Source organism: Gadus morhua, chromosome 13 (genome assembly GCF_902167405.1).
Source record: "Gadus morhua chromosome 13, gadMor3.0, whole genome shotgun sequence".
In the NCBI taxonomy this organism is placed as follows: domain Eukaryota; kingdom Metazoa; phylum Chordata; class Actinopteri; order Gadiformes; family Gadidae; genus Gadus; species Gadus morhua.
The window spans coordinates 4,583,558-4,604,633 of record NC_044060.1 but is presented as its reverse complement, the minus strand read 5'-3'; the positions used below and the strand labels follow the sequence as shown (position 1 = coordinate 4,604,633).

The window sequence follows — 21,076 nt, the reverse complement described above, 5'->3', positions numbered from 1 at the left end:
ATAGCTGTGATCGTGGTGTCGTGTATTGTGTTGTGTTGTGTTGTTGTGTTAACAGGATAGATGTGATCGTGGGGGGGTGTATTGTGTTGTGTTGTGTTGTTGTGTTAACAGGATAGCTGTGATCGTGGTGTCGTGTATCGTGTTGTGTTGTGTTGTTGTGTTAACAGGATAGCTGTGATCGTGGTGTCGTGTATCGTGTTGTGTTGTGTTGTTGTGTTAACAGGATAGCTGTGATCGTGGTGTCGTGTATCGTGTTGTGTTGTGTTGTGTTGTTGTGTTAACAGGATAGCTGTGATCGTGGTGTCGTGTATCGTGTTGTGTTGTGTTGTTGTGTTAACAGGATAGATGTGATCGTGGGGGGGGGTACGGGACCCTCTACTCCACGTCGTCAGCGCTCCCTCAAGGAGTCCCCCGTGTTCTCCAGGTCAGGACTCCCAGGATGCACCTCTCCAAATTCGCCAGCAGTTTGGCAGACATTTTGTCAGTAGGCGTGGCCAAATCTGAATAAAAATGGTTCTAGACCGGGTGAACCAATCAGAGGCAGCCGGTCCACTGACACAACCAATGGCCTGTTCAGCTTCTGCTTCTGTCCAATCAGGGCAGTTCTCCCACTTCTTGGACTCTTCTGATTGGACAGCTGCTGTCCGTAAGTCTCCACTGTGTGTCTGTCTCGTCAGAAACACAGTGCACGACATCACTCCCAATTAGACCGCTGCTATGGACCGTATCAACCAATCAGAGGAGACCTACCAGTCCAACCTATGACAACACAACATTTCTAATCAACACATCACAACATATCTAATCCTCACAACACAACGTCTCTCATCAACACAACAAAACATCTCTAAACACGACATCAACTCTAGTCATCACAACACCTCTGATCACAACATTTTACATTACACATTTACACAACGTCTCTAAGCAAGACATATCTGTTCACAGCATAATTAACACAAAATCAGTAATCAACACAACACTTCCCATCAAACCGATACCTTTATCTCACTCGGCAGAAGGAGCAGGCTGTAGACTGAGGGACTGGTAGATCTCTAACCTGCCTGCCCGGCTGCCTGCCCTGGTCGTCACGGGGACCAATCACAGCGGAGCTCCCAGCCAGGCTGTGTTCACGTCCCCATCGTTCCGTCCCCTCTCCTGCCCGTCCTCCCGTCCTGCCCGTGGACGAGCAGGTAGAGAGACTGTGTGTCTGTGTGTTCGCCAGAGTGGACCAGATCGTAGGCAGGGGCCAGCAGCCCACCGACAAGGACCGGCCAATCCCTGACAAGGAACGTCCCAAAGCAGCCAATGAGGAGAGCACTGAGGACCCGAGCATGATGGGACGCCTGGGAAAGGTGGAGAAACAGGTAACGCGAGCTGCTAAGCGCTAACACCGCTAAAAACACCCAGAGAGCAGTGCACAAACTGCTAACAATGCTAAGGCTAGCTGATATACCGTTATTGCTAACCGCTAACACTGCTAACACTATTCACTCGAGAAACATAAAACATTGCTAACACTGACCACTAAAACTGCTTACATGGCTGCGGTGCGCTATGTATAAGTACACACGTGCTATTTAAGTTTATTGTTTAGTGTATATTCTTAATAAATCTCTTTGGTGTGAAGGTGTTGTCCATGGAGAGGAAGCTGGACTTCCTGGTCAACCTATACATCCAGCGAATGGGAATCCCCCAGACGGAGACCGACGCCTACTTTGGCTCCAAGGAGCCCGCCCCCCCCCTACCAGAGCCCTGTGGATCACCTGGAGAGGAACCAATCAGCCAGGTGAGTCCCAGCACTACAGCCAATCACGTTAGAGTACTTTATTAACACACAAGACTGTAACGAATCAGCCAGGTGAGTCCCAGCACTTCAGCCAATCACGTTAGAGTACTTAACTGCCTAATACAGGTTGGCTTTAGAAATGGCACTGTTTTACTTCAGTCAATTCATAATTAATGTTACAATGAATAATGATCATGAGGAATGACACAATGAATAATGATTCTTAAATAATGTATCATGAGGTATGACAATGAATAATGGAACTAGTTTTGACTAGTTGTTGTCTTTGCAGGCCGTGTATTAACTAGCTGTAGTAAACGTGTTATGTATTAACTAGCTGCTGTCTGGGCAGGCCGTGTATAAACTAGTGGTAGTGAACTAGTTGTAGCGAACCAGTTGCGTATTAACTAGTGGTACTCAACTAGTTGTGTATTGACTAGTTGAGGTTAAATAGTGGTGTATTAACTAGTTGTAGTGAACTTGTTGTGTATTAACTAGTTGTAGTAAACTAGTTGTGTATTAATTAGTTGTGTATTAACTAGCTGCTGTCTCTGCAGGCCGTGCCCCAGTGACGTCACCAACGTCATCCGTTCCAGCTCCATCCCCCTCCCCCCCTTCACCTGCCCCCCCTCCACCTCCTGGCAGCCAATCAGCTCCCAGGTCCATCAACAAGCCCTGCCCCTGAGCCAGCGAAGCCAAGGCAACACTCCAAGTCCGGTCGGAGACGGGTGCCTGGTTCGACTCCCACCTCCTCCCCCTAACGACAGGAGACCTCACAGACTGAGCGCTGGGGAGAGGGGAGGGGAGAGAGGGAGGGAGAGAGGAGGAGAGAGGGGAGGAGAGAGAGGAGGTGACAGAGGAGGTGATAGAGGAGGTGACAGAGGAGGGGAGTGGGGAGGAGAGAGAGGAGGGGAGAGAGGAGGTGACAGAGGAGGAGAGAGAGGAGGGGAGAGAGGAGGGGAGAGAGGAGGTGACAGAGGAGGTGAGAGAGGAGGGGAGAGAGGAGGTGACAGAGGTGGGGAGAGAGGAGGGGAGAGAGGAGGGGAGAGGGGAGGAGACAGAGGAGGAGAGAGAGGTGGGGAGAGAGGAGGTGACAGAGGAAGAGAGAGAGGAGCTGAAGGAGGAGGTGACAGAGGAGGGGAGAGAGGAGCTGACGGAGGAGGTGACAGAGGAGGGGAGAGAGGAGCTGACGGAGGAGGTGAGAGAGGAGGGGAGGAGAATGGCGAGGGGAGAAGGCAGAGGAGGGGAGAGATAGCAGAGGAGGAGGTGTACAACGAGGAGCTGGAAGGCTCCCTCAGTGGCTCCTCCCTCTCCCCCGCCCAGGAGAACCAGGAGTACTGCCCCTCCTCCTCCGCACGTCCGGGGGGCGGAGACCGCAGCACTAGGGCCCGCCCCTTCAATGCAGAGGACCAATCAGACAGTGATGCTGAGCATCCTGCTCCCTTACCCCACTCTGCTTCGGGAGAGAGAGCCTGGAACAAAAACAAGTAGGACCGGACTCAACCAGAACAAACTAGACTAGACCAGACTAGACAAGAACAAACCTGATTAGACCAAAACAAACTAGACAAGACAAGACCAGAACAAACTAGATTAGACCAGTACCAACTAGGCCAGACCAGAAAAAAACTAGATTAGCCCAGAACCAACTAGACCATACCAGAACAAACTAGAGTAGACCAAACTAGACTAGATCAGAACAGACCAGACCAAACTAGGCCAAACTAGAGCAAACTAGACCAGCACAAACTAGATTAGACCAGACCAGACTAGACGAGAACAGACCAGACCAGACTGGAATAAACCAGAACAGACCAGACCAGACTGGAATAACCCAGAACAGAGCAGACCAGACCAGAATAAACCGGAACAGACCAGACCAAACTAGAAGAAAAGAAAAAACACCAGTTTGATAATGGCAGTTGATAACAAACTTGCTCTGAAAGAAGAGAAAGACATCGTCTTCTAAAGTGTTGAATGTTTGACAAGAGATGGACATGTGACACGCCCCCTCCAAAGGGCACACCCCACGCCCTCCACAGAACACGCCCCCATCCAATGGCCCCGACCCTTAACAGGACACACCCCCTCCACAGAACCCTCAACCCCGACACACCCACTCCACAGTATACGCCGCCTATGCAGGACACGCCCACTTCACCAACAAGCCCCTACACAGGACATATAATGTTCATAGGACACGCCCCCTCTTCGCGGACACGCCCTTGACAATAGGACACACCCCCTTGCCCCAGCCAAGTGGGCTCCTCTCACAGGACCTTTGGCTAACTAATGGATCAGGAATGCTAGCATCATAGGAACATCAGCTAACACTAATATGCCAATGAGCACCATACTCAGGTACTGCAGTACTCTTCTGCTGTCTAGAGCAGTCTAATGGTCATTCATGGTGATTAGTACACGTATTTAGGGTGATGTTAACGCACTTGCATTTCATCTTGAATTAAACTTTTCTGGATTAGTTTAATAACCGGTTGTATAAATGTTTTTTTTATATATATATATATATATATATATATATATATATATATAGCCAAATTTCTGCCTCTACATTTGTATTGGATTGTATTGGCTTTTAAATATTTTTATGTAACCTTTTATTGTTTTTTAGTTTTGTTTTTATTCCTGTATTTTGTCTTGTAATGTGTCTTTGGGTGACTAAAAATGTGTGTGTATGTATGTATGTATGTATGTATGTATGTATGTATGTATGTATGTATGTATGTATGTAGATATGTATGTACGCATGTGTAAATATATATGTATATATATATATACACACATACATATGTATATACCCCATGACACCATTGGGAGGGCACCAAACCGGTAATTGTTTTTATTTATGTTATTTTTCTTGCTCAACTGAATTCAAAAGATTGAGCCTCTACAGTCATACCTGCTGCATCATTGTTTGCATGATGTAAACTGTATTTAATATTCAAGTCATATTTTAAACGGCGGATTCTGATTAGGAATCCTCCTTTTAAATCATTGGTCTAATAGTGTTTTCACAAGAATCATTTTAACCACCAAGGATTATTATTGAATATTCACATCTGTATAACAAGCACAAATATTATATGTATAATCTAGTGGCTATCATTTAGCATGACCTAGCTTCTACTAGCTGTAAGGCCATCAGTGGCTAGCTGTCAGCAGGACATAACTGCTACTAGCTAGTAGCTTAGCTGTGGCCAGCTGTTAGCAGGACCTAGCTGCGGCCAGCTGCTAGCAGGTCTTAGCTGCTATTAGCTAGTAACCTTGCGGTGGCTGGCCTTGTACTAATTAGCTAGTGATTTATTGAGTGCGTTATGATTTCCAACAAGTGCTGAAACCACCATATGATGGTCCTGGACTGTAAAGAGACACAATGGCTGATACATATATTATACAATTATTAATAATATTACGTTCAAGCCACTCTTCTATATATATATATATATACATATTTATTAACACAGCTTTCCTGAGCTCCAATTGTCTGTACAAGTTTGTCTCTGATACTAGCCCTCCTATCGACACACCAGCGAACTGTTTGATTAATGATTAATGATTAATTATGTCAAAATAATAACATGAAATCCATTCTGTAAGGGTGGTGTTAAACATTATTGTCTGGGGCGCTTGTTTTACTGATTAATGAATAAAGTTTAAATACTGCGTTTAAGGTTTTTAAAAACTGTGTACCTCCTGCAGTTATTTTACCTGAAGTTATAACATTTATTTTACATAGAAACGGAATTAATAATAACCATGACATTTATTTAGTCTATTTTGGCCATAAAACAAAGCAATTGCAATTTAACATTGAATTGAGAGGGGGAGAGACAGGAATAGATATGGATAGGACAGGTAGTGATAGATAGACAGACAGACAGACAGACAGACAGACAGACAGACAGACAGACAGACAGTAGATAGACACACAGACAGATAGCAATTAGGCAGACACACAGACAGCAATTTAATCCTATTTGTTTCATCACGGTCTAAAGTATGTTCTTAGACTTTACAAATATCTTTGGTCTGAAAATCAGACCAAATTAAATCATCTTTATAGGAGGCTCCTTGTCAATGTGATTGCTGTATCACGTGGTTCCTTTATAGGGCAGATCAGAGCAATTTGGTAGATGATTGCTCTTGAGCAGCTGGACGTTGTTGCTGTATACTGAACGCTTGATCACGTGGGTCATATATACATCAGCTGACCTGTATTGGTCACGTGATTTATGGTGGTACACAGGAGGAAGTTTGGAGACGAGGTGAGGCGACGAAATAAAACTGTTTACATGTTTAAAACTACTGTTAATTCATTAGCTTGCTGCTTAAGGACTAAGACGGACGGATTACCTTATAATACTAAACCTTAAACTGCAAACGGAGCATATTCATCAGAAAACTTGTTTATTTCACGGCAGCGTTCCCGGGACTGAAGACAATGTGTTTTTAAAGTGCTTCCACATTGTTTCAACTTTTTTTTAAAGTGCTTCCACTTTAAAACTCTTAAACATGTTTTCAGTCCTCCCGATCTCTTAACTGGTCTACGTTGTTGTATTATGATTTTATGTCACACTAAAAGTGGTTAAAGGTGTTGTAGGTAAGAGGAAACTTCACCCATTTCCATTAAGCTTTGTATCGTTAGTAAGTAGAAACCCACTCATATTTTTGAATGGTCGTGCATCATTCACTTATTTTCTGGAGATACTGGAGAGATCCGTATCGATCTCGCAACACTTCCTGTTTAAGAGTAGTGTTTGAGTGCAATGTGTTAGATGCGAAACCTATCCATTAGCTATTATTAATCGAAGATGACTCTGTGAGAATAGGTTCTTGTTGACTGCTCACTTGACTGCTTAGATGTAAGATGGCCTCGGAGCATCTCTTCCGTGTTTGGTCTTTGATCTTGCCTGTCAATCACAGGTCTGTGACATGCAGCACTTCGAAAGGGTGGAGGTGGTTCTTTATTAATCCCGTAGAAACGTAGAGAGGATGGTTTATATGTTCGAGATACTTGCTCTATTTGGTTATTTTCTGCTCCATCTCATTACAGCTCATGCATCGTACCTAAAGCATTATTGGTTTGTATTCGGGGCGCCCGAAAAAAAAAAATCTCAAGCTTTGAATAATCGTAAGTATTTTCAAACGAGTATTTTAATCTTTAATATTTAATATAATTTTTAAAGAAAAAATAACAACAAAACTACCAAATCGTTAGCCTCCTAGCATAATTACCTAAATCATATTTTGGCCAAATGTGACTCCACTCTACTAACGCTGATTTACTGCGCCTCATTGGCTATATCCTAAACCAATCGGAGTGCTGTTTACATTCCACGATCACTATCTAAATAGCTCAGCTATTGACCTAGGCATTTTTTACGCTAAATACAAGATGACCCTTAAAATATGACTTGGGCCATGATGCTATGAGGCTAACGATCTGCTCCCTGCTGCTGTGTGTCCGTCCCAGATGTGCGTCCTGCTGCTGGCGCTGCTGCTGCTGCTGGGGTCGGAGGCGGCCCCCCAAGGAGACGAGGTGGTCTACCTCCCCGGTCTCGGCAAGCAGGCTGCCTTCAAGCAGTACTCTGGTTACCTGACCATAGCCAACAACAAACACCTGCACTACTGGTCAGTGCTGGCGCCTGACTGTAGGAGAACAGACACACACACCACCCCCTCTGCAATACTCTCAGTACTCTGACACCTGACTAGTCTCTTCCTCTCTCACCAACACACACACATACCCCACGAGACAGCAACATGCGTCCACGCACACACCTCCGCTTTTCAGAGTTGTGTGTGTGTGTGTGTGTGTGTGTGTGTGTGTGTGTGTGTGTGTGTGTGTGTGTGTGTGTGTGTGTGTGTGTGTGTGTGTGTGTGTGTGTGTGTGTGTGTGTGTGTGTGTGTGTGTGTGTGTGTGTGTGTGTGTGTTGCTCTGAAACATCCTCTGCCTGTGTGCTCCAGGTTCGTGGAGTCCCAGTTGAACCCCGCCAAAGACCCGGTGGTTCTGTGGCTGAACGGGGGCCCCGGCTGCAGCTCTCTGGACGGGATGCTGACCGAACACGGGCCCTTCCTGGTGAGTCCCCGTGCTGCCTCCTAGCTCCCTACTGCCTCCTAGAAACCTCCTAGCTCCCTGCTGCCTCCTAGCTCCCTATTAGTGAGATGCTCCCTGGAGCTAATCCCTCTCAGTGGACCTCAGACCAGTGGACCTAAAGAACAGTGTAGCCTCAGACCACTGGACCTCTAGACCAATGATCCTCAGACCAGTATACCAGGAGTAATGTGGTTGTTTCTTTCAGATCCAGGATGATGGCGTGTCCCTGGAGTACAACCCCTACTCCTGGAATAAAGTGAGTTGACCTTTGACACCTCTTTGACCTCTATGAGGACCTCTCCCATGCAAAGAGTTTGACTGAGCTTTGTCCTTTAGATTTCCAACATGCTGTACTTGGAGTCACCAGTAGGGGTCGGCTTTTCTTATTCCAAGGATAAAAACTACGTCACCAACGACACAGAGGTACGTTTCCTCTTCCTGTTCTGAAGGAAGTGGAAAATCCCTGGCCTTGTCAAAACATTAGATCAAATGACTACAACGCTTATACACCAGGATATTTATCTACTCAATGTGATAAATAGTCTGCTCTGGGCCATCACTGGGCTTGGGAATCTTTGAGAATCTCACTATTAAGATTAAGATTCTTGCGTACACGATTAGATTCAAAATCAGTTCTTGATTTCAAGGTAGTATTTTAGACCCGTACCTCTGGAAGCCCATGGCCACTACGCAGATGTGTGTGTGTTGCGTCACTCGCTGCGCCACGGCAAGGCTCCAGAGGGATCGGGGTTGTGATCCGGGCTCCAGGTGTGTTCGGCAGGGTCTCAGGTCTCCATCTTGTCCTCCCAGGTGTCCATGAACAACTACCTGGCCTTGAAGCAGTTCTTCAAGCTCTTCCCCGAGTACAGCAAGAACCAGCTGTTCCTGACGGGAGAGAGCTACGCAGGGATCTACATCCCCACCCTGGCGGAGAGGGTGATGGAGGACCCCGCGTTCAACCTCCAGGTACCGCCTCTCTGCCGCTCTGGGATGTTATGATGGAGATGTTATGATGTGGTGGAAATGTATTATGTGTGGATGTGATGTTATGATAGACGATGGCACGTGGTGGCCTTGGTAACGATCCCGTCTTGCTCATGGTTGCCTCTCGGTTGCCATGGCTCCTCGCTGTTGTCATGGCGCCTTGCTGTTGTCATGGCGCCTCGCGGCTCCCGTTGAGGAGGTTGGAGGTTGATGTTCGGTCTCTTCCCAGGGTATCGCAGTTGGCAACGGGATGGCCAGCTACGAGCTGAACGACAACTCCCTGGTGTACTTTGCATACTACCACGGTCTCCTAGGCAACCAGCTCTGGGCCCAACTGCAGACTTTCTGCTGTAGTAAGGGAAAATGTGACTTCTACAACAACCACAACGTCAACTGCTCCAAGAACGTACGTCCTCACGAGAAACTACCGTGTTCCCCTACCTACGTCTTTCTTTATTGTGTACGGGGAATGGGTTAACCTAGCGATTGTGAGTGCTCGGGCCTTGTTATCTCTGACGGTACATCCTTACTGTACCGACGGAGATATATTGTTGTTTCTCTATCTTCTGGCAAATGTACCTATTGTAAGTCGCTTTGGATATAAGCGTCTGCTAAATGCCCTAAATATAAATGTAAATGTCCTCACTAGTATTGTGTATTAGGGCTTTGACTTTTGCCCAAAAATCATATTCGAAGTTTGTTTTTTTATTAATGATAATATTCAAATATTTATTAATAATATTTTGACCATTAAATGCCTTCAGTAAGACCTGGATTGGGCTTCGCAAGGTTTGTTTACCGGCTTTGCTATGGTTACCGGTCTTGCGTGTTCCAACGGTTTATTAGGTTTCTAATAAATCGCTGTCTAATCAATACTTCATTCACTGCCTCTTCCGTGGTCATTACAATATTATGAATAGACTGCGTCGGGTTCTCCGACGTCTCTCCCTCTTGGCCTGCCCATAACGGGTTCGAATATTAAGGGCTGCCTAATATTCGTTCGCATTTTGATTTATTTTTTGATATTCGAAAAACGAAGTTCGGAGTCAAAGCCCTAGTGTGTACTTTGCTTGTTGGGAATTGCTGCTCTGCGTGGCCTCTAACTCTGGAGTGTCCCCCCTCCCTCCGTCCTCTGGGGCTTCGGCATCTGGCGCGTTGCAGCTGGAGGAGGTGCAGAACATCGTGTACAGCTCAGGCCTGAACATGTACAACCTGTACGCCCCCTGTCCGGGGGGCGTTGGCCAGAGGGTGGGGTGAGTCCAGACCCGCTGAACAGACCCGGTCCTGTGGTTGGGAGGGTTGGTCGGTTTGGTTGACTGACCCTGGTTGTGGATGTGGTTCCAGGATGGATGGCGGTAGTCTGGTACTCAGAGACCTGGGGAACAGCTTCACCAGACACCCCGCGACACAGCGGTTGAAACAGGTGGGTCCTAGTTTGGGTTATGGTATCGATATTAGGTTATGGTTTGGGGATAGGTGTGGGGTTACTGTCAGCGATTAGTTATTGGTTATGTAATGGTTTAGGGTTATGGTAGAGGGTAGGGTATCGGATAAGGTTAGGTATTGTGTTTTGGTTTGGGGATATGGTCAGGGGACCGGGTTATTGATAAGGGTTAGGCATGGGGTTATAGCTAGGTATTGGGTTATGGTTTGTGTTGATGAAGGACTTGTTTCCAGAAGCTGCGTGGTGCAGCGTCTCTCTTCAAGAATGTCCGGCTGGACCCACCCTGCACCAACTCCACCCCCTCCACCCTCTACCTCAACAACGCCTACGTCAGGGCGGCTCTGCACATCAGTCCTGACGCACTGCCCTGGGTCCTCTGCAGGTAACACACCTGGGCCGCGTCCTGGAGACTGGGGAGCCCCGCCCATTCTGCCGCAGTAGGGTCTGGAGAAGAGCAATACATTTCTTTCTAGTTCCGATACGATTTTGCGGGAGCCAATCACCAAGGTGGCTTTTCCCCCTGGTGTGCTATTGGCTGGTTTAACACGATGACGACAGGGAAGCGACGGCAAGCAGCCAATTGCGTACAGAGTCATTTGAACTAGGCCCGTTGATCACGCCTCTTCTGCTGGAGAAAATGACAGCAGCTTCCCCAGACCAAGCTCAATCTACGATTGAGCTTGGTCTGGCAATAGCCAGGATAGTAGCCCTGGGCTAGGTGCTAGCTGGGTAGCATGCTAGCTATCCCAACCTGACGCTAAGACGACCCTCATAACGGACTGCTTCTGTCTTCTTTATTAAAGCTCGGTGGTGAACCTCAACTATGGGCGTGTATACATGGAAGTCAGTAAGCAGTACCTGAAGCTACTGGGAGCCCTGGTAGGTATTGCTGGCACTGGTCCAGCCTCACGATCAAGCGTTCAGAACTCACTGAGCTGGTTTAGGTGAGGCACCTTGCTCCTGTGTGTAACTTGTGTCCTGGCTTGTGCTCCCCAGGTATATCGTGTCCTGGTGTACAACGGTGACGTCGACATGGCCTGTAACTTCATGGGAGACGAGTGGTTCGTGGAGTCGCTGCAGCAGAAGGTACAGTTTGAATAGCCGCAGATTTAAGGCTTTCAAATCAGGAAGTGTAAGGCTGTTAAATCAGAAAGTGTAAGGCCTTGAAATCAGGAGGTCTAAGGCCTTTAAATCAGGAAGTGGAAGGCCTCCAATATGAAGCATTATAGACACAATATTCGGAGGCATGGAGCTTTAAAATCAGGATGCATCGGTATGAATAAAGCTTTAAAGGAGACATATTATGGTGTTTTCCCAACAAGTAAACATAGTATTTGAGTTCTAGATAACATGTTTTTTGAAGCTGTTTGCTGGAAATAGCTTTTAGGGAAAGGAAATCTCGCCCACCGCTGTTCCCCTCTGTTTCAGTCCCTTCAGAATGCGCTGTTTCTGGTGTCTGTAGCTTTAATGCAAATGAGCTGCTGCCCATTGACCAATGAGCTGTCAGACTGAACCACAGTATGGGGGAGAAGGGATTGTTGCTGTTTGCGGACTCCCGGAGCTCTATATATCTATATAATATAATAATTATAATATTATGTATGGGTATTTATATAATATATCTAATATGACGGCCAAAAGCTATGTGCGCCTCGGATGATATTATGAATCATAAAGACTGCGTCTGACGTCTCTGGCACTTCCACAACAAGTAAAGACTCGTAGTGTGGGATATCTCGGCCATGGTTGAGAAGAATTGGCGGAAAGGAACTTTGGCCTTGACTCTCTGAAGTCCATGAACCCCGACATGGAAGGGAAAGGGATTGTACTCTGGGAGCTGAGCTGCTGGACTGCTGCCGAAGCTCCGGCGGTGTCCTCCGGGAGTTAAAGTCCGGCCGGGGTAGCTCGTCAGCAGTCCGGCAGCTCAGCTCCGGGAGTACAGTCCGGCAGCTCAGCTCCGGGAGTACGGACGGAGGAGGAGAAATGGAGGAGAAAGGGATTGTACTCGTCCGCTGGTCCACAAAATCGTAGCTATGCTCTGATTGGAGGGGAGTGGGGAAGTGGGAGGTAATATTCAACTGTGCCCCCTTCCTACGTAGGAGGGGGCGCCGAAACGGACTCGCTCGTTTGGTAACTATAGGCGAGGTACTTTCAGAAATGCATCTCACTCAAAAATATCATGTACATACTTTTTTCCAAGTTTGTTTGCGAGTGGGAGCACCAGAGACCCTAAACAACACCCCAAATCCCAGGAGAAGTGTTGTTTTCATAATATGTCCCCTTTAATATCATGAGGTGTATCGCTTTAAAATAATGTATAAATCATTAGGAATAGAAGTTTGAAATCATAAGGTTTGTTCAACATCAGACGGTATAGATGGTGATACAACAGGTATAGATGGTGGTGTATCAGGTATAGTGGTCTCACCCCCCCCCCCCCATCCTACACCCCCTTCAGGTGGACGTACAGCGGAGGACCTGGACCTACCAGGACAAGGCGGGGCTGCAGGTGGGCGGTTTCGTTAAGGAGTTCTGCAACCTCGCCTTCCTCACCATCAAGGTAAAGGCCTCCACTCCCGGCGGCTAAGCGCTAAGCTAGCAGTGGTAGGGGCATTAGGTTAGCTAAGCATAACCCTAGCTAACTGGACTCTGTTGTGTTCTCTTATTCTTTGCAGGGCTCGGGTCATATGGTCCCTACTGATAAGCCTGCGGCTGCCTACACCATGTTCTCCCGCTTCCTACTGAGACAACCCTTCTGACCTGACCTAGGGACCCGACCACAAACTGATCAATACACTGCATGAAATGAGGCGATCACTGACACTGAATGTCTCCCAAGCTCCGATTGTCTTCCTGCTTCTTGTTTTCTGTATGTGTCAATTAAAAAAATTACGAAAATAAGTTGCTGTGAATTATCTTCTTCTACCTCGATTTTGGCTGGTGGGGTTACTACAACCCTAACTCCAGCTTGTAGTCACCCTGGTGGGGTTACTACAACCCTAACTCCAGCTTGTAGTCACGCTGGTGGGGTTACTACAACCCTAACTCCAGCTTGTAGTCACGCTGGTGGGGTTACTACAACCCTAACTCCAGCTTGTAGTCACCCTGGTGGGGGTGGTTGAGGTTCTATCGAGTGGTGGAGAACATTAAAGGCCGTTTATGGATTCTAACACGACGCTACACACTGCGTTTTATTCAACACGTTTTTATTGCACTAGTTTGTGCGTGATGTGTGTATAACTTATGTAATGTATATAACTTATGACTACGTCTGGTCTGTGCTAGGTCCAGGTCTGGGCTCTTCTGGGTCGTGGGGTCCAGGTCTGGTCTCTGTGCTGGGGTCATAGGGGGGGGTCTGAGCTCTTCTGGGTTAATGGGTCTAGGTCCGGTCCAGGTCAGCTGGTCTTGGGGGGGCTCACGTCCTGGCTCTGCTGGGTCAGTAGGTCCAGGTCCTGGGTTGTGGAGGTCCAGGTCTGCTGGTCTTCGGGGTTCACATCCTGGCTCTGCTGGGTCAGTAGGTCCAGGTCCTGGGTTGTGGAGGTCCAGGTCTGCTGGTCTTGGGGGTTCACGTCCTGGCTCTGCTGGGTCAGTCCTGGGTTGTGGAGGTCCAGGTCCGTCGGTCTTTGGGGGTTCACAGCGTCTCCTCGCTCCCAGGACGGATGCTGCCCTCGATCATGTCCCTCAGCCCCCGGCTGAAGTGGAGGTTGGCTCCTATCACGATGTACCCCTGAGGAGAGAGGAGGAGGAGGATGAGGAGAGGAGGAGGATGAGGAGAGGAGGAGACTGAGAGGAGGAGGAGCAGACTGAGGGACCTGAGACTGGGAGAGGTAATAGAGACCTGAGGAGGAGGAAATACTCTCCTCATATTGGCATCCAACCCTAAGTATTAGTAGTCGAATATAGTTTGTCGTGTATACTAAAATATAACGATGCATAGAATAATATATTTTAGCAATGTGTTTTGTATACAGCATTATAAATGTTATAATGTATACAGTAGTATTAATGTTATGTCTACAGTAGTATAAGTGTTATAATGTATCCAGCAGTATTCTAGTATTAGTGTACACACTAGTATTGTAGTGATATAATGTATAGTATATACTGTATATATAGGATTGTAGTACTCACGTTGTGATACTCCACCACCTCCTTCACAAAGTCCATGCCATCAGCCAGGGGGATCTGAACCCCTCTTTTAGTCCAGTCTACACACACACACACACACACAGGCGCGCACACACACAGGCGTGCACAAACATGTGTTCAGAGAGATGCACAACATTTAATATTCATATTCTAACTTGTATTATTAATGTTAGTATGAGAATAATTATTAAACTGACTGTTGATGAGAGGAACCATGGAGATCTGGAGCATCGTCTTCAGAGGACCCTGGAGGGGGATCAACTGCACACACAGACACACACACACAGACACACACACACACACAGACACACACACACACACACAGACACACACACACACACACACACACAGACACACACACACACAGACACACACAGACACACACAGACAGACACAGACACAGACACACGCAGGGAAACATACATGCAGGCACACATACACACAAACATTTGATTAAATACTGGTAGACAGACAGATTGTGAGAGGCAGAGAGACAGACAGAGAGAGAAAGGCAGAGAGACAGACAGAGAGGGAGGAAGACGGGTCTTACGGCAATGGATTCCAGGGCTGACTGATTGGAGAAGATTTTAAATCTGGAAGAAAATAAAGAACCGTGAGAATCACACACTTTACCTGTCTCACACACTTTACCTGTCTCACACACTCACCTGTCTCCCCCTCCCTGTCCGCGTCCCGTCCAACCTGTCCCAGTCTCACCCCATCTTTCCCACCCCGACTTGTCCCTGTCCCACCCCACCCATCTCACCCCACCTGTCTCACCCCCCACCTCTCCCTGTCTCACCCCAACCTGTCCCTGTCTCACCCCCAACCTGACCCTGTCTCACCAAACCAGTCTCCCTTGACCACTTACCCCTGCTGTCTCATCCCACATGTCTTACCCCACCTGTCTCTGTCTCACCCCCCCTGTCCATGTCTCACCCCTGTCCCCCCTGTGTGTGCGTGTGTGAGTTTGTTTGTGTGTGCGTTGTGTACCTGCGGAGGTCGGCTTGGACAGACAACCGTTTTCCCTTCATGGAGACTTTGGCGTTGAACTTAGCTTCCTGCAGGCAAAGGAGTAGGGTCAAACACACACACACACACACACACAGACACACACACACACACACACACACACACACACACACACACACACACACACACACACAGATTCACTCCATCTCAGACTCACCCAGACGTGTGTGTGTGTGTGTGTGTGTGTGTGTGTGTGTGTGTGTTGATGTATAATGTGGGTTTGTGTTGTTTGTGTTGATGTATAATGTGTATGTCTGTGTTTGTTCATGTATATAATGTTTGAGTGTGTGTGTGTGTGTGTTGACGTATAATGTGTGTGTTTGTGTGTGTGTGTTGATGTATAATGTGTATGTGTGTGTTTGTTCATGTATAATGTGTGTCTTTGTGTGTGTGTGTGCCTGCGTCTGTGTGTGTGTGCCTGTCTGTGTGTGTGTGTGTGTGTGTGTCTACCATAGTCATGCTGGTGAGCTGAACAGGAGGCTTCCCGGGCGGCAGCACCATCACATTGACGATGGCTGTCACGGCAACGGTTGCCCCGGAGGTCCTGATGGAGGTCTTTGGAGGCGCCGTGACCTCCAGTTGGAGCGACAGAGGAGCTTCCATAAGAGCTGGATTCTGAGGAACACACCTTCATCATCATCATCATCATCAAAATCAAAATCATCATCACCACCTTCATCATCAAAATCATCGTCCCCCCCTTATCATCCTCATCACTGGTAATGTGTCTACTCACCAGCATCATGATGGTTCCAAAGAAGGTGGTCCTGAGCATCATCAGCATGTCTTTAGACATCTGGTGGAAGAAGAGCCAACATCAGCCGGAGGTCCTAAACATCTGCTCTACAGCAGGAGGCCAGACCATCACCGGGGGGTCTTGACGTAGAGGTCCCTCCTACAGGGAACCATGCATCTTCTGGCGGTCCCGATGTACGGATCTACTCTACACCATGAGACCATCATCTGGTGGTCCTAAACATCTCTACAGGTAACCATCGCCTGGAGGTGTTAAACATCTGCTCTACAGTAGGAGACCATCACCTGATGTAAAGGTTAAGGGCCCAATCCCATTTCTACCCCTTACCCCTTCCCCTAACCCTTTCAAAACAAGGGGAAGGGGTAAGGGGAAGGGGTAGAAATGGGATTGGGCCTTATTCTACCTGGAGTAAAGACAATGACAGGTTTCCTCACCCTGTCATGGGCGATGTGCATCTGGAAGATCCCTGCTTTGTAGTAGGAGAACATGCCGCTGTCGAAGAAGAACTCTGACAGCGCCAGGTACACCATGCGGTCGTTCTCCTGGATCATCGGCGCCACCGCCGTGTTCTCCAGGCTCACGTTCTGATTGGCCAGCTCGTAGAACATCCCCTGGAACCACCGCCATGACATCATCAGCGGAACCAAGCACAAAGAAATCGAACACGATAGAGAAGATTAGAGCACAGTAGAGCAGAATAGAACATAACAGAATAGATGAGAATATAACAGGATAGAATAGAGTAGAATAGAGCAGAATAGAACATAACAGAATAGATGAGAATAGAACGAAATAGAACAGGATGCAATAGAGCAGAATAGAAAAGAACAGAATAGACGAGAATAGAACAGGATAGAATAGAGCAGAATAGAACCAAACAGAATAAATGAGAATAGACCGAAATACAACAGTATAGAATAGAGCAGAATAGAGCGGAACAGAGCCGGACGGGCTGCTCACCCTGAAGTGCATGTCCATGCCCCTGGAGGTGAAGACGGGGTCACTGAGCAGGGAGTAGTCGATGCCAACGTAGTAGTCCACCTCACTCCTCACTGTCAACACAAACATCATGACAGGCTCCTCCCACTAGAGATGGCCCCTCCCACCCGGGGAGGGGCCATCTCTATGCCCCTCCCACCCAGACGTTAATACGCTTCCTGAAATCTGAGTGAAATGTGATATTAAAGTAATATAATTACACATATTGATTGATTGTTTACCTGGAATCGTGGACAACATGGTGTTGATGTGACCAAAGGCAGCATCGTTTAGAGCAGGACAGATCTAGAGAGACAGACAGACAGACATACAGACAGACAGACAGACAGGGCTATAGCTAGGATTCACTGACTCCTTCATTGATGAATGGATTAATGATGTCAGACCTGGTTGTTGAGCAGGTAGCGCATCCCGGTGGTGATGAAGGAGCCCAGGAAGTCGTACACCCTCCTGGAAACGTAACATCAGTTAGAAGCTAACCTTTGGGGATTTCGACTGCGATTATGATTGGAGTTTGGTTTCTCGTTTGTAGTTTATTTAACATGAGGTTAGCTTGTAGTTTATGCCACATGGCATTAGGTTGTACTTCATTTAACATGAGGTTAGCTTGTAGTTTATGCCACATGGCATTAGGTTGTACTTCATTTAACATGAGGTTAGCTTGTAGTTTATTTAACATGACGCCAGACTGTAGTTTATTTAACATGACGCTAGGTTGTAGTTTATTCAACATAACGCTAGACTGTAGTTTATTGACCATGGTGCTAGGTTGTAGTTGATTGAACCTCTAGATGGTGCTAAGTTGTAGTTTATCATAATCTACGACAGACAGACAGACAGACAGACAGACAGACAGACAGACAGACAGACAGACAGACAGACAGACAGACAGATCCTTCACTGACCCCAGCGTGCCACTGAACTCGGCTCTCATCTTGGCGATGTTAGCATCACAGCTGATGTTGCTGATCTTCAGCCGACCCAGGTCGTCTCGGACAAACTTCAGCGCTGTCTGGATGTCGACGCCTTCTGCCGAGGCGTTGATGGTTCCTTTGTCGAAACTGACAGAAGATTAACGTGTAACAACGTACCATGAACCGTAAATATAGAAACAGTAAGTGGAGTAGAGTTGGTGTGGTAGAGTAGGTGGAGGTGTGGTAGAGAATGTGCTGGTGTGGCAGATTAGGTGGTGCTGTGGTAAAGTAGGTAACGTGGTAACGTGGTATTCGAAGCCAGCTCACAAGAACCAGTAGAGGATCTGTCTCTTGAAGCTCAGGGTGATGGAGGAGTCCTTCACTTGGAACAGGAGACCCAACTCTGGCTGGAAGAGGAGCTCCGCCTGCGTCATGTTGAGCTCCATGACCTTGATGCTGCCCGGAGGAGCCAGACGTTAGACACCGGTCTCAAAGAACATCCGCATGTCTGGTGAATGCGTTTGGTGTAAAGTTAAATATAAAGTACTGCAGGACTATCGTATATCGTTCCTACTCAGTGATGGTGTAGGGTTAGAGAGTAAGATTGCAATATATTGTACCTTATATATTTCCTCTTTTGTGATGGTGTACTGTGAGATACAAAGTACTATAGAAGTACAAGTCCTCCAGTAATGTATTTATAATGTATACCCAGTAATATTTTTACTATGTTATGGTGTGGTGTGAAATACAAAGTACGGAGGAAGTAGAATTACTGCAGTAATTGGCACTTTGGGATGAAGTAGTGGGAGATAAAAAGTACTAGAGAAGTAGAAGTACTACTGTAATATATTACTCTGTGATGGTGTACTGGAACCGTCCCTCCTTCCCTTTCATCTCGGGCATCGAGATGTTACTCAGCTCCTCTTCCACAAACTTCTGCGTCTCATACTTTACTAAAACATCACAAATACTTAGTATCAAATACTACGTACTTCACGAAAACATCCCAAATATTTTTGTAATATATGCTACGTACTTCACTTAGTCATCACAAATATTTTGTATCAATACTATGCTACTCGCACATATTATTTACTTAAATACAACGTGCTTCCCTAAAACATCACAAATACTATGAACGTCCCGAAAAAAACACAAGTTACGATAGCATAATGTTACATTCCGTCATCATAAGTCCCTCCTCTCTGTTTATGTTGTGTTGCCACGGTGACAGCGGTACATCTTACACATCTCCAGCCCTTTATCGGTGATGCGGATTCTGACTCCCGCTGGCTCTGGCCTGTTGCATGTTACCATGGTAACCAAGAGAAGAAGGGGGGACCACAGGAAGAGAACCATCCTGAACCTAGGAAACACACACACCGACACATACACACACACACACACACACACACACACACACACACACACACACACACACACACACACACACACACACACACACACACACACACACACACATACCATCAGGACAAGCTGTTCACTTTTCTAATCCCCTCTGACACACAAACCACAGGGTGTGTGTGTGTGTGTGTGTGTGTGTGTGTGTGTGTGTGTGTGTGTGTGTGTGTGTGTGTGTGTGTGTGTGTTTTTTGTGTGGGTGAGACAAACGTTTCTGGGAATTCAACCTCTGCACACAAACTCCCACTATATACACACACCCACACACACAAATACACACACACAAACACGCACACACAAACACAAACTTCCCACTGTATACACTGACACACACTATACATACATACAGTATATAGTATTCAGCACTTTCACAGATACATTATGCAAACATAGATACATAGATTTTATTCGACGAGTGTGAATGTGTATGTCTGTGCAGGTTAGTGTGTGCATCGGTGTGTGGATGTGTGTGTGTGTGTGTGTGCGTTGGTATGTGGTTGTGTGTGTGTGTGTGTGTGTGTGTGTGTGTGTGTGTGTGTGTGTGTGTGTGTGCGTTGGTATGTGTGTGTGTGTGTGTGTGTGTGTGTGTGTGTGTGTGTGTGTGTGTGTGTGTGTGTGTGTGTGTGTGTGTGTGTGCGCGCTACACTGTACCTTTTGGACCATCCACTGCTATTCCAGTCTGTATTTTAGGATCTCTTTCTCCCTCTGTGTGTGTTTTTGTCTTTCCCTCTCTCTCCCTTTGTCCCTCTCTCTCTCCCTCCCTCTTTCTCTCTCTCTCTCTCTCTCTCTCTCTCTCTCTCTCTCTCTCTCTCTCTCTCTCTCTCTCTCTGTGTGTCTCTGTCTCTCTCCCTCTTCCTCTCTGTATGTCTCTCTCTCTCTGTGCGTCTGTGTCTGTGTCTCGCCCTCTCTCTGTGGGTCTCTGTCTCTCGGTCAGGGGTTTTATAGGTGGAGGGCAGCAGTAGGAGGGGCAACATTCCCCTTTCTTCTTACTGAGAAATCGCACACTCTCAAGTGTGTGTGTGTGTGTGTGTGTGTGTGTGTGTGTGTGTGTGTGTGTGTGTGTGTGTGTGTGTGTGTGTGTGTGTGTGTGTGTGTGTGTGTGTGTGTGTGTGTGTGTGTGTGAATCCTAACAGAATTGACCCTCCTCCTCCTCCTGTGTTTGAAGAGGAGGAGGGAGTCTGGCTCCAGTTCTCTTCACTTTGTTGTTTGAGCTTGACTGGTCTCTGAGGAATTCACTGTCCAAGCCTCCTGGACCCCCTACCACTCTAACCCTAACCCCTCTAATGCATGTTCCATAACATCTAACCCTAACCCCTCTAATAAATGTTCTAACATTTAACCCTATCACCTCTAATACATGTTCTTTAAATACTATATAACCCTTAAAACTCCAAAACATGTTCTATATTATAACATCTAACCGCAACAACCCTTATACCTGTATCATTGAATAACATTTAACCCT

At 46.9% G+C, this 21,076-nt stretch overlaps 3 protein-coding genes across 6 annotated transcripts in view; 2 read left to right on the top strand and 1 right to left on the bottom strand.

Annotated features, from left to right (window-relative positions):
• The window catches only part of kcnq2b (potassium voltage-gated channel, KQT-like subfamily, member 2b), a 16,534-nt gene extending 13,886 nt beyond the window's left edge, over window positions 1-2,648 (top strand). The window contains exons 17-19 of the mRNA XM_030375425.1: window positions 1,226-1,367; window positions 1,631-1,789; window positions 2,347-2,648. Coding sequence (XP_030231285.1) covers window positions 1,226-1,367; window positions 1,631-1,789; window positions 2,347-2,361 — 316 coding nt within the window. The 3' untranslated portion in view covers window positions 2,362-2,648. The remainder of the gene's footprint in view (window positions 1-1,225; window positions 1,368-1,630; window positions 1,790-2,346) is intronic.
• A 3,298-nt stretch (window positions 2,649-5,946) lies between these two features.
• On the top strand, window positions 5,947-13,236 carry ctsa (cathepsin A). 3 transcript variants are annotated; one of them, XM_030374908.1, is made up of 15 exons: window positions 5,947-6,075; window positions 6,864-6,941; window positions 7,284-7,441; window positions 7,778-7,889; window positions 8,113-8,163; window positions 8,244-8,330; window positions 8,718-8,873; window positions 9,121-9,297; window positions 10,053-10,144; window positions 10,236-10,314; window positions 10,569-10,717; window positions 11,139-11,214; window positions 11,332-11,421; window positions 12,794-12,895; window positions 13,011-13,236. In XM_030374908.1, exons 3-15 carry the CDS (start codon window positions 7,284-7,286, stop codon window positions 13,092-13,094), a joined length of 1,413 nt encoding a protein of 470 aa, XP_030230768.1. In that variant the 5' UTR covers window positions 5,947-6,075; window positions 6,864-6,941; the 3' UTR covers window positions 13,095-13,236. The 3 variants fall into 3 exon arrangements, with proteins under 3 accessions (XP_030230768.1, XP_030230769.1, XP_030230767.1); XM_030374909.1 differs by having other exon boundaries at window positions 6,864-6,943; window positions 7,277-7,441; window positions 10,572-10,717; XM_030374907.1 differs by having other exon boundaries at window positions 6,864-6,943; window positions 7,277-7,441.
• A 269-nt stretch (window positions 13,237-13,505) lies between these two features.
• Window positions 13,506-20,500, bottom strand: pltp (phospholipid transfer protein). Of its 2 annotated transcripts, XM_030374905.1 has the most exons (16): window positions 20,263-20,500; window positions 19,437-19,555; window positions 19,043-19,142; window positions 18,514-18,642; window positions 18,178-18,333; window positions 17,659-17,722; window positions 17,494-17,557; window positions 17,234-17,325; window positions 16,708-16,884; window positions 16,253-16,312; window positions 15,967-16,131; window positions 15,478-15,545; window positions 15,035-15,077; window positions 14,682-14,745; window positions 14,467-14,543; window positions 13,506-14,062 (listed from the first exon to the last, which is right to left on the bottom strand). In XM_030374905.1, the coding sequence occupies exons 2-16, from the start codon at window positions 19,546-19,548 to the stop codon at window positions 13,967-13,969; spliced, it is 1,467 nt and encodes a 488-aa protein (XP_030230765.1). In that variant the 5' UTR covers window positions 19,549-19,555; window positions 20,263-20,500; the 3' UTR covers window positions 13,506-13,966. The 2 variants fall into 2 exon arrangements, with proteins under 2 accessions (XP_030230765.1, XP_030230766.1); XM_030374906.1 differs by lacking the exon at window positions 20,263-20,500 and having other exon boundaries at window positions 19,043-19,137.
• Between the last annotated feature and the right edge of the window lie 576 nt (window positions 20,501-21,076).